This window comes from Paroedura picta, chromosome 9 (genome assembly GCF_049243985.1).
Source record: "Paroedura picta isolate Pp20150507F chromosome 9, Ppicta_v3.0, whole genome shotgun sequence".
Taxonomy (NCBI): domain Eukaryota; kingdom Metazoa; phylum Chordata; class Lepidosauria; order Squamata; family Gekkonidae; genus Paroedura; species Paroedura picta.
Genome location: NC_135377.1, coordinates 45164947 through 45178000, shown reverse-complemented (window position 1 = coordinate 45178000; position 13054 = coordinate 45164947). Strand labels below are relative to the sequence as shown.

General features: G+C 40.9%; 1 protein-coding gene across 1 annotated transcript in view; it reads right to left on the bottom strand.

Annotated features, from left to right (window-relative positions):
* Positions 1–13054, bottom strand: part of NPC1 (NPC intracellular cholesterol transporter 1) — a 44929-nt gene that overhangs the window by 23726 nt on the left and 8149 nt on the right. The window contains exons 2-6 of the mRNA XM_077352598.1: positions 6963–7085; positions 6029–6135; positions 4398–4573; positions 2339–2506; positions 863–1112 (exon numbers count right to left, since the gene is read on the bottom strand). Coding sequence (XP_077208713.1) covers positions 863–1112; positions 2339–2506; positions 4398–4573; positions 6029–6135; positions 6963–7085 — 824 coding nt within the window. The remainder of the gene's footprint in view (positions 1–862; positions 1113–2338; positions 2507–4397; positions 4574–6028; positions 6136–6962; positions 7086–13054) is intronic.

Sequence of the window (13054 nt, the reverse complement as noted above, 5' to 3'; positions counted from 1 at the left end):
ATAGAACCATTGTGGCTAACTGCCGTATTATATCCCAGGCTCAAAGCACGGGCACATGTATTCTAATTCCCCTTGCTTAAATATTTCTCCTCTATGATTGATGGGTTCCACCCTACGCTCCCACTCACTTAGTCAGTTACTCTTCCTCTTTAGTGGCAACCATATAGAACAGAAAATTATGGTTAGCCCCAAAGACTGAATTAGAAAGCAGAGCACATGGGCCTGATGTGAACTGACCCAACAGACACCAAGCTTCTCTGTATTAGGACCTGGTCTTGCCATCCCCCCACCCCTCTCCAAACAGTGAGGCCAACATTTATTGGTGGATGTTATTCTGGGCCTCGACTATAAGCCTGGTGAAACAGCTCTGTTTTATAGTCCTTGCAGAACTGGTTCAATACCTACAAATAAATGTTCCTAAGAGAGTTCTTGTTCATTATCCTGTTCTTCAGCCACATTTTGTAATTTAAGAATTATATGAAGTACAACAGCTGAGAATAAACAAGGCATTGCTCACACTACCCACTCCTGAGATTTGCCTATCCAAATGTCCCTCACTTGAACAAAATTTATTTCAGGTGGCCAACTCATCACATTGCATGGGCACCCCACCACAAAAAACAGTATAATACTAATGGATGAACATGGAAAGTTATACATAAGGTTACTCTGATATCCTGAAGTTATACATTTAAAACTGCTTTAAGTAACATAAATAATAAATAAAATGACAATAAAATGACAATGGGAACACTGTAAACATTCAATGTGTGCATGCCATTTAACACTATATTAACAAAAGCTTACTGAATTGTTCAATGTCAAGACTTCGTACATTATATATAAAAGGGTGGCCATTTACCTGTAACACCAGATCCCCAAAACCATTGCAAAAAATACTAGTAAAAATCCCACGTAGGAGATCCACATGATGACATACATAGCGTCCAGACCAAGCAAAAGCCATGGGCTGGGAGGTGCAGGGGGCTGTGGTTTGGGGCCACAGACAGCGGAACAGTCCTGACAGCTGCAGGGCTCTGTATAGATATCCACAGATTCATTGCAGCCCTTGGTGGCATTATTCATAGGAGTCATTCCATGGATGGAAACATCTGAACAAAAGATATTAAATACAAAAAACGAAAGGTACAAAGTGCCATTGAGTTTGCATATACAACCTATAAAAATTGACACAAACACTAAACTTCAGTCTTCAGCATGGCATCTTCATCCCTTAATATTAATAAGCCATCAGAAGAATTCCACACCTTACTTGTACTAAATTTACGGGCGCAATGATAATGTAAGATTCCTATTCATCTCAATACATTAGAAAACTAGCAAAAAACTTTTCAGAATCACAAACCATTTTCATAACACGTCACCCCCTCCTACATACATAGGGTACTATGACTCACCTAGCAGGAAACACTCCTGACCTCATCCATAACTGTTTCCTGAAATATTTTATGGAAGCCCTCACTTATGATGCAGAGTACTATATTGTTAGCGTGTTTATATTATTTTATACCACAATCTGGTTGTGGCTTAGGGAGGTATATTATGCCATGCTCTGGTTGTGGATTAGGGGTCCTGTCCCATATCACCTGATTACATCTTATACAGATTACCACAATGCACTCTGTGTGGACCTGCCCTTGTAGAGTTCAGAAACTTAATTGGTGCAAAATACTAAAACCAGAATGTTATTCAGAGTAGGTTATTGAGATCTGATCACTCCAGTCTTTTATCCTTTTACACTGACTCCCAGTCTATTTCCAGGCACATATGTATTTTTATTGTACTGTATGGTTGTTTTAACTGTTTGGTTCATGTATTTTTGTTTGATTTTTATGTTCTGTAAAAGGCACATTTTAATCAAATACACTAGAAGCAAAACCCGTTGTACCCAGGAATACGACGAGCGCCAGGATGCACAGCGGCACTGTGACCTTCCTAGGGGCTGGCTACATGGCAAAAGCTCCTGCTCAGGAGCTGCCCTGGAATTGCAGGTCAATTCTTTAAGTAAAAGCAGCAGGACAGAATTGACGTTAACTAGCACTTTTTTCAGATTTTGGATGTTTTGTAGTTTTGAAATAATAGACAGTTTTTAAGAATGTAATAAACCTTCCCACAGAATACTAAATGATTGCTAGGCTGAAGTTAAAAAGAAACAAAATTTAAAAACTACTTTGTTGACTGTTTTAAATAGCCATATTAATGCAAAAAGATACAGTCCAATATTTTTGTATGTTTTACAATGGATGGGTAATCACTGATCCATGTAATGCAAAGTTGCTACTAGCCATCTTGTTGACTATTCATTTGTATCTCTTACCTGAAAAAACTGCAATGATATTGAAAGGAGCCTGACCATTATCCTTGCTGAACATATACTGAATCCAGTTGGTTGCATTGCATTGTTTAGCATCTCTCCCACACAAGATCCCTAATGCTTTAACATTGCTTGATGGAGCTTCCACATCTTTACAGGCATTATACATAGCTGGAAGCATGGACAAGAAAGAAAACACTGTCAACATTAAAATATACAAATGGAATGTTGTAAGTTATCTACAAGGATAAAATACTTCTAAGTTTTTAACAGGATTCATGGAAGCTGTTCAGAATTAGCTATAAGTCTACGAATCCCCTTCCCAGTGGCAATGTTATGAACAGAAGAGAAATCAAGGAGACCTGTCTCCTTTGCACAGTTCTGCTGGAAAAAAAATATATAACATCAATGCTTGGGCTTTTACAGAAGGCAGAACACAAAGGGAGACATCCAGGGATACAGACACTTCACTCAAGGGACAGGAAATGAGGGTGAGATTTTCAATCCATGGCTGTGGTCAAAAAACTAAGTGAACAGCAAATAGATTGCAGCAAAGGCTCTGGTTTTCCAGTCTGTGGTGAGAAAGAAGAGGTAGGAGTTATGCAATGGGACTGTTAGTTGAAGCAGCTGTAGCCCTGCTGTTGCCTTAAGCAAGGAAGAAAGTATCAGATCAGTTGCCAGAGTGGGCAAGGCATCACTGAAAGATTACCCACGCCTGGAACCATTTGGGAGTAAGAAGAACACACAATTCACATGGGAAGGAAGAGTCTAGTTTGTTCCCAAGTAAAGTGATGTGGCATCGCTTTAGGCAGCAGCCCACATACCAGACTAGCATACTTCTATCATTTAGAAGAAGCCACCTCTCCAGAGAGCCTGATCAAGGCATTTACACACTGAAATACAATCATCTACTATATAAAAGGCAAGTCATACTGGCAACGACTTAAGACTTAAGATTTTGCATCAATGTTTGGCTCTATACACCAGAAGGAAACCCTGTTGTAAACTGAACTGATCCATGAGACCCATCCAAAAATATATCCCATCCTATAAAATCTAACTTTGCCCTAAATTTAGGGAAAGGTTTGTTGTTTGGTTTTCCAAAGAACATTCTATATAGATGACACTGGGGGCCATTCTGCACTTCTAAAAAAATTGTGTTAATCCAGCACAAAGCCAGCTTAACGCTATTAAAAATTTGTCCCCACCATTTCTCACCTCCTTTCTCTCTCATGTTCTTGTCCCGCTTTCCCCCGCTTCCAGGCACTCCACATGGCTAATTAAAATGGCTGCGGAGAGGGACTTGCAATACCAGCGAGTCTCCCCCTGCCTGTCAATCATGGCAGCCAGCCAATCAGCTTTCTCCTGGCTTTAAAGGGAAAGTGATCTTTTTTTAAAGTAGAAATTCTCTGTTGTATAGTGCATATTTTAATGCCACCCCATTTTGGAATTCTGAGGCTTGAAAATACACAAAAGTAATTTTTTCCCGATTGGGATGGGTGGGTTGAGAGGCATGCTTTGTGTGGAAATTTTTTTTATTCTGCCTGGCTTAAGCAACATGTATTCGTTGTTCCAGGCAGCTTGCTACAAAAAAGAAAAAAGCTCTGTTCCAGGAAGAAGGGAAAGGGAGGCGGGCTTGAGGGAAGGCACGAGAAACGGAGAACACACTATTTCTGGCCACTTTGGTTACACACAGCCTTTTCACTCATGGTTGCTGGTTGCTCTCCTCTCACTCGCACTACAAGGCTGGGGGAATCCAGTTTTGTGGATTCCCCAGCTAGCGCTTTAAAATGGAGGATATAGCTGCCAGTTTGCTGCTGGAACACTGGATGCCGATGACGTAAAACGTAAAAAAAAAAAAAAGCCTCTGCAAGAGGTAACCCTTTCACTACATTTTCTGGTTGCAGAATGGCTCCGAGTCTCCTAAAACAGTCTCATAAATAGGACTAGTGACTGATCCCCTAGCAAGATAATTGCCTCTGAACAGATGACATCATCATGCAGGAAATAATCACTTTTTAATCAAGGGAGTAAACATTAAATATCTGATTGGCTAGCTTACCATTAGCAAATGTTTCTCCAACATAATACTCCAATTCTAGGATGCTGGTTTGGTTCTCTTGGCGAACAAAATCATAATACGGAAGTGTTTTTGTGACATTTAGAAACTCGGACTGATGAGGACTACATGTTAGCTCACAGAACAGATTTACAAAATTATAAAAACATGATGGACACCTGAAAAGAGACAGACAACATCAGAATTCACTCATATGTGTAATAATATTTAGCAAATATGTATCAATATATTTAATTATCAACCTCTCCCAATCTGTGAATACTTAAATCTGCAGAATGGGCCTAGCTGGAGGGAAAGGAGACTTTAAAAAAATTGGGGAACATCCCAGGTTTGCAGAAAAATCTGTTATTTAACAATATGGAGGGAGGGGATAAAACCCCAAAACAGAGGAACAAGTTGTCTGTACAACTGCAGACAATATAAACTTCCTGGAAGAGGGGGGGGGGGAAATCACACAACCATATGCACCCTAATGCAGTTCACCCCACTTTTTCTCTGGAGAATGGTGGGCCAGGTGAATCAACAAGACCTACCCACAATGGAGAGGTGCTGCTGCAGGCAGGTGATGAGGATCAGGAGCCTTTGTCACCTCCCCTTCAGCCAGATGGATGGCTGGGGCAGGCATTTTTGTACTGCCTCTGCATAAGCCACTGCCTATCTGGCACACCTACCCACTCATTCACTCCCAGCAATGGGGAATACAATGAGAGATGGTGAGAAGGAAGCCACTACACCAGTATTTCTTAAGCCAGGCAGAAAGGCAAAGGGGGGAGCAGGAGCCAGCATTCCTCTCTTCTCCTGAGGTTGTACAGCAACTGTCATCCCCTCATTGGCAGAAGAATGGACAGGGGAGGGGGGGATGTATAGCTGGGTAACAACTGCACAGAACCACTGTGCAAGCTGCAGAGGGGCGGCAATGTGACTGGGGAGGAAGTAGCTGCTAATGCCGGAAGGTAGGTGAGCCCAGGGGGTTGATAGGTAGAAGAAGACAGTACCAATGACAGCACTGCTGGCAGGCAGACTGTCTGTCAAGTGGCTTGCCAGCAATCAAGAAGACTGTAGGATGGGATTCCCCCTGCCCCCACAAGTCCTATGTGTCCCAACTTGCATCAACCTAACTAAGAAAGCTGCCATTTGGATTAACTCTATTTTGCCTCATTTCAATTATTAAACAATGTATGGATTGGTACCTAAGATATTCCTTGAGAGAATAGTGAATAAAGGTAAATCATTTTTCTTTAGGGGTGTTACCTTCATTTTTTTAAAAATGCACATTACACTGCCTCCAAATAAAAAAAGGATCTAAAACCCTCCACAATAGGGTTGCTTGGTTTTTGTCCTCATTAAGTTGGACCATCTTATTGATGCAGTATCAATGAACATCAACTAAGCAGTAATTATTCATTAGTAAAGCCACTAATACCAGCCCACCCCTGTCTGCTTTCCTACTGAACAGCAACCACAAGAGGGTCTTGGTGTGTTACTTGCAGGTTCAACCTGGAAATAATGCAATTGATATGATAGTATTCCTTCCATGTCCCCACTCCCTAGTTGCTACCAGCTGGCTGACAACCCTACTCCTTAGGGACTGTCACAGTTAATAACAAACATACCTGGAAAGAAACTGCAAGGGAAGATCCAAGTTGGCTTTCAAATTCTGAAGCTGTGGCACATCACAACAAAGACTAACATTCTCATAGTAAAAACCTGGGCAGAGTTCCTTAACAAAAACAGATATTGAATGAAATATTTAAAAATAAGAAAAAATAACATCTCAGAATAAGATGTAGGACGTTGAGAGTAGACCTACATCTGATTCTGAGCATCATAGTTAGGCAAATATCTCATGATTTCAACAAAATGCATTCAAAATTAGTGTGGTTGTGAAAGTAATATTTCATTCTTCCTTAAAAGTTCCAATTAATTGAAATAGAGGAGGCCAGATTTCATCTCACTTTAAACTTCACAGGCCATTCCTGGACAAAGGCCATCACTTACTCAAGAGCAAACATTCCCAGGGCAGAGGAATTTCCCTGGCATCCTGGACCCCAGATGGCCAGCAGGGGGGAGCTTCTGCATCCCCCCCCCACTTCCAGAAGGGTCGCAGAGGTTGCCCCAGCCCCCCCTCCAAGTCCTCCAAGTTGAAAGAGGCCAGGAGAACTTACTGGCAGCAGGGGCATGCTCTGAGGCTGGCTCCTCTTCCACCCAGCAAACTTCTGAAACTGGCAGGAAGTTGGAGGTGGAAGACCACCTATTAAGCACTTCCTGGCTGAGGGCTGCCTCCTGATTGGGTCTAAACTACCTGAGTGGGCCATTCCTAAATGAGGGCCAATCATGTAGTGGATGACTTGTCAGTTTGGGTTTTACTGATGATGATGATGATGATGATTATATATATTAATACTAGGGATAATAATTCATAAGTAATCTATTTATGGAAACAGAGATTATGACAGAATTTAAGAGGAAAAGTATGCCTGTGTATTCTTAGTTCCCTTTAAGCTCTTATTTTTAGGATTATTTTGAAACATTTTAATCCAGATTTACCTGTAGTAGTTCATAGCCATCCTTTGGTAGAGGCTTTGGTGGGCCATGATATTCACAATTGTACCTTTTATCATCAGGCATCTTTCCACACTGACCATACCAGACACAGGAGTCTGAAAATATCTAAAAAACATTTTAAAATAGTTAGGGACCCAATACGTGAATTAATTTGCAGCTGTAAGTCTGAGGATATTTTGGTTAAAGAAATTAGATGAAGTCAAGAACTAAGATGAATTAAAGCTCACAATTTTTACAACTCCAAGAAGATAAGAAGATATTTAAAACCATGGCTGATATCAAAAGAGATAATTTAGGTGCACTCAAGAGCTTGACTCTGATCACTGAAAGATTTTGAAATCTATTCATTGAATAGCAGGCTGAGATGCTACAAACATCTTTTGAAAGTCATCTCAGTTGCTGAAGCAATCTGTCATGTGAATGAAACAAAACTCTTGATTATGCTCAGTACACAGAATTAGGTGTGGATTTTGTTTTTATTTATGTCTTCCTTTATAGTCATTTATAGCCTTCCTTTCACACTTGAACACAGATGGATTACGTAAGGTGAGTTAATACAATCAACAGGAAGTAATACAATAGGATTAGGGTTTTAAAGCCAATCAGAAATCTAAAAACAGAACTGAAGCAAAGTTATGATAAAACAGGGAAACTCTTAAAGAGATAAAACCCAAAGGAACACCCCACAATTCATCCAATGCAGAAAGCATGTAATTTAACACCACTATTTTAAATATATATATGGAACTGACAGTTGACTTTCTGCATTTCTACCAGGTGTAAAAGATTTGGCCTCACATGATAGAACTTTGCCATAATTTGCTTTTGCCTTATATCGCCAGTTATGATGGTTTTTCATTTAGTCTGAGGAAGAGTGCATGCACTCGAAAGCTCATGCCTTGAATAAATCTTTGTTAGTCTTAAAGATGCTATCGGATTCTATTTTTGTTGTGCTACTTCAGACCAACACGGCTACCTACTTGAATCTATGATAAAACCTTGCCATCACATGATAAAACCTATGCTTGCACTCATACTAATGTTCATGAACAACTAAAATAACTTCATTGTAAGTTTAGAATCAAGATTTTAATTTCACTTGATTCCAATTGGAAGATTCTCAAAGGGAAAAAAGAGGGATGAAAAATAAAACACCTACAATATAAAAATTGAAAGCAACAATTCACATTGAAAGCAACAATTAAAAGCTGCATCAATAAACTAACAAAGCCCTATACATACACATCAGGAATATTATATGTCTTTATCAGATGAGAATACCCCAAATGCCCGCAGGAACAAAACCCACATTCCCTTGATATAGAAACAATGAACAAGGTTAGTTTTTCTAGTGAGGAAAGCTGCTTCTGTATCCTCTTTTTACTGTTTAGACAGCAAGCCCAATGTCTAAAATGAAACTAGTAATCAGATGTTAGATATTTTATCACCATTTTATAAATTCACACCCAAAATTATTTTACCATATTTCCCTAAAAGTACTTATGTCTGATTTGCACATTTTCTGAATACTTAAACACAGAAATTAAACTTTTTTCTGGAAAAGATGTTAAAAACCATTTATGGAATAAATATGTTTTACTCAGGAAGTTGATTAAAACCATGTTAAAGAAAAGCACTCAATTGATACCAAGTAAAAAGTGTTCAAAGGCCCTGGTAACTGCATTTCATAACTGCCAGATGTTTAAAAGTCTGCTAATAGTTTTCATATAGCATCCTGGAATGAGAATGCTATTTTTAAGTGCTGAGATGCCAATACTAAAACAAGGGAAGAGATTGAAAATAGCAAGAATGCCAGGGCTTTCAGTAATTTGGAAGGAAACAACAGCAGAATAAATACCTGAAGTGGGGCTGAGAACACAGACTCTTACAAAGCAGACCTACAAGACAAGATTTGACATACATCATGTGACAAGTCTTCTGCTCATAACGTATTTCCAAAGGGCTGGAAGAAAATGTGCTGACAGCAGGCACTTTTGTGACTCATCCCTAACACAGAGGCTTCCCTTCCAGCCAACACTACATGAACTAGAAACCACAATTACAATGACAAAAATGACTCAGTCTGCAGTTTCATTAGCTAATGATGTATCTCTGCTGAGTCCCTAACCCAAATGTTACCTCAGTCACAAATTCACTCGATGGCAAACCTGTATTATCTAATTTCCCCTGTTCACACACATAGCTATAATACAACTGTATCAATACTAACCTACTTTGCCAGAGCGTGAGCTTTCGAGTGCAAGCACTCTTTGTCAGACTAAGAACTCCTTACATAACCGTGGGAATATATAGCAAAAATTAATTCTGTTACATTAGTAAACGGTGTCACACATCCAAATACAGCCAATGATAATTCTTTGCCAAAACAGCCAATCAATTCCGTTGAAATTCAGTTGTTATTCACACAAACATGGGAGAAATAAAACGAACATGGGAGAAATAAAACGCCCTGAATAAATCTTTGTTGGTCTTAAAGGTGCTACTGGATTCTGATTCTATTGTGCTACTTCAGACCAACATGGCTAACCATTTGAATCTACTTTGGCAGCGCAAGCTACTGGATATTAGGTATATTTGTTGTTGTTGTTATGTGCGAAGTCGTGTCCGACCCATCGCGACCCCATGGACAATGATCCTCCAGGCCTTCCTGTCCTCTACCATTCCCCGGAGTCCATTTAAGTTTGCACCTACTGCTTCAGTGACTCCATCCAGCCACCTCATTCTCTGTCGTCCCCTTCTTCTTTTGCCCTCGATGGCTCCCAGCATTAGGCTCTTCTCCAGGGAGTCCTTCCTTCTCATGAGGTGGCCAAAGTATTTGAGTTTCATCTTCAGGATCTGGCCTTCTAAGGAGCAGTCAGGGCTGATCTCCTCTAGGACTGACCGGTTTGTTCGCCTTGCAGTCCAAGGGACTCGCAAGAGTCTTCTCCAGCACCAGAGTTCAAAAGCCTCAATTCTTTGACGCTCGGCCTTCCTTATGGTCCAACTTTCGCAGCCATACATTGCAACTGGGAAGACCATAGCCTTGACTAAACGCACTTTTGTTGGCAGGGTGATGTCTCTGCTTTTTAGGATGCTGTCTAGATTTGCCATAGCTTTCCTCCCCAGGAGCAAGCGTCTTTTAATTTCTTTGCTGCAGTCCCCATCTGCAGTGATCTTGGAGCCCAGGAAAATAAAATCTGTCACTATCTCCATTTCTTCCCCTTCTATTTGCCAGGAATTGAGAGGGCCGGATGCCATGATCTTTGTTTTCTTGATGTTGAGTTTCAAGCCAACTTTTGCACTCTCCTCCTTCACCCGCATCAACAGGCTCTTTAGTTCCTCTTCACTTTCTGCCATTAGAGTGGTATCATCTGCATATCTGAGGTTGTTGATATTTCTCCCTGCAATCTTGATCCCAATTTGTGACTCCTCTAATCCCGCATTTCTCATGATGTGCTCTGCATACAAGTTAAATAGGCAAGGCGACAGTATACAGCCTTGCCGAACTCCTTTCTCAATTTTGAACCAGTCAGTGATTCCATGTTCAGTTCTCACTGTTGCTTCTTGACCTGCATATAAATTTCTCAAGAGACAAATAAGATGCTCTGGTATTCCCATCTCTTTAAGAACTTGCCACAATTTGTTGCGCTCCACACAATCAAAGGCTTTAGCATAGTCAATGAAGCAGAAGTAGACGTTCTTCTGGTACTCCCTAGCTTTCTCCATGATCCAGCGTATGTTGGCAATTTGATCTCTAGTTCCTCTGCCTCTTCGAAATCCTGCCTGTACTTCTGGAAGTTCTCGGTCCACATATTGCTGGAGCCTAGCTTGTAGGATTTTGAGCATAACTTTGCTAGCATGAGAAATTAGTGCAATGGTGCGGTAGTTTGAACATTCTTTGGCATTGCCCTTCTTTGGGATTGGAATGTAAACTGACCTTTTCCAATCCTGTGGCCATTGTTGAGTTTTCCAAATTTGCTGGCATATTGAGTGTAGCACTTTTACTGCATCGTCCTTTAAGATTTTGAATAGTTCAACTGGAATGCTGTCACTACCACTAGCTTTATTGTTGCTCAGACTTCCTAAGGCCCATTTGACTTCACATTCCAGGATGTCTGGCTCCAGGTCAGTAACTACCCCATTGTGGTCATCAGGGATGTTAAGCTCGCTCTTGTATAGTTCTTCTGTATAATTTTGCCACCTTTGTTTGATCTCTTCTGCTTCTGTGAGGTCCCTACCATTTTGGTCCCTTATCATACCCATCTTTGCATGAAACGTTCTCTTCATATCTCCAATTTTCTTGAAAAGATCTCTGGTCCTCCCCATTCTATTGTTTTCTTCTATTTGTTTGCACTGTTCATTTAAGAAGGCATTCTTATCTCTTCTAGCTTTTCTCTGGAATTCTGCATTCAATTGGGTGTATCTTTCTCTTTCTCCCTTGCCTTTCACTTCCCTTCTCTCCTTAGCTATTTGTAAAGCTTCCTCAGACAGCCATTTTGATTTCTTGCATTTCTTTTTCTTTGGGATGGTTTTAGTTGCTACCTCTTGTACAATGTTGCGAACCTTCGTCCATAGTTCTTCAGGCACTCTGTCTATCAGATCTAATTCCTTAAATCTATTTGTCACCTCCACTGTGTATTCGTCGGGGATATGATTTAGTTCATACCTGAGTGGCCTAGTGCTTTTCCCTACTTTCTTCAATTTAAGCCTAAATTTTGCAACAAGAAGCTCATGATCTGAACCACAATCAGCTCCTGGTCTTGTTTTTATTGACTGGATAGAACTTTTCCATCTTTGGCTGCAGAGCACATAGTCAATCTGATTTCTGTGTTGACCGTCTGGTGATGTCCATGTGTAGAGTCGTCTCTTGGGTTGCTGGAAAAGAGTGTTTGCTATGACCATTGTATTCTCTTGACAAAATTCTACCAGCCTGTGCCCTGCTTCATTTTGTACTCCAAGGCCAAACTTGCCTGTTATCCCGGTTATCTTTTGGCTTCCTACTTTAGCATTCCAATCCCCCATGATGATAAGCACATCATTTTTGGGCGTTGCTTCTAGAAGGTGTTGTAGGGCTTCATAGAACTGATCAACTTCATCCTCTTCAGCAGCAGTGGTTGGGGCGTAGACCTGGATCACTGTGATGTTGAATGGTTTGCCTTGGACTCGAACTGAGATCATTCTGTCATTTTGGGGATTGTATCCCAAGACTGCTTTTCCTACTCTCTTATTGATTATGAAGGCTACTCCATTTCTTCTGTGAGATTCTTGTCCACAGTAGTATACCTGATGGTCATCTGAATTAAATTCACCCATTCCTGTCCATTTTAGTTCACTGATTCCTAAAATGTCGATGTTCAGTCTTCTCATTTCTTGTTTAACCACGTCCAGCTTGCCTTGATTCATGGATCTGACGTTCCAGGTTCCTATGGAATAAAAATCTTTACAGCATCGGACTGTCTTTTCGCCACCAGTTACTTCCACAACTGAGCGTCCTTTCGGCTTTGGCCCAGCCGCTTCATTCATTCTGGCGCTACTCGTACTAGCCGTCTGCTCATCCCCAGTAGCATATTGGACACCTTCCGACCTGAGGGGCTCATCTTCCAGCGTCATATCGTTATGCCTATTGGAACTGTCCATAGAGTTTTCATGGCAAAGATACTGGAGTGGTTTGCCATTTCCTTCTCCAGTGGATCACCTTTTGTCAGAGCTCTCAGCTATGACCTGTCCGTCTTGGGTGGCCCTGCACGGTATAGCTCATAGCTTCACTGAACTACGCAAGCCCCCTTGCCACAACAAGGCAGCGATCCTTGAAGGGGGATTAGGTATATACCATGATAAAATAACACTTCACCCCTAGTACCTATGTAAAAGGTAACACTTTTTGTAATGTAAATGCGGAATTTGCATTTTGGGAATGTTCAGAGGCCAAACTAAACCTATCCTTATGGGAAGTCAAGAGGTTGCATACTAAGCTTCCTCCTCCCACACCGTAAATTCCAGTCTGCAAAGACCAAAGGATGCCAACTCACCAGAACAAAATAACATGCCTGATAGATCCATAGGGGCACCAGAGC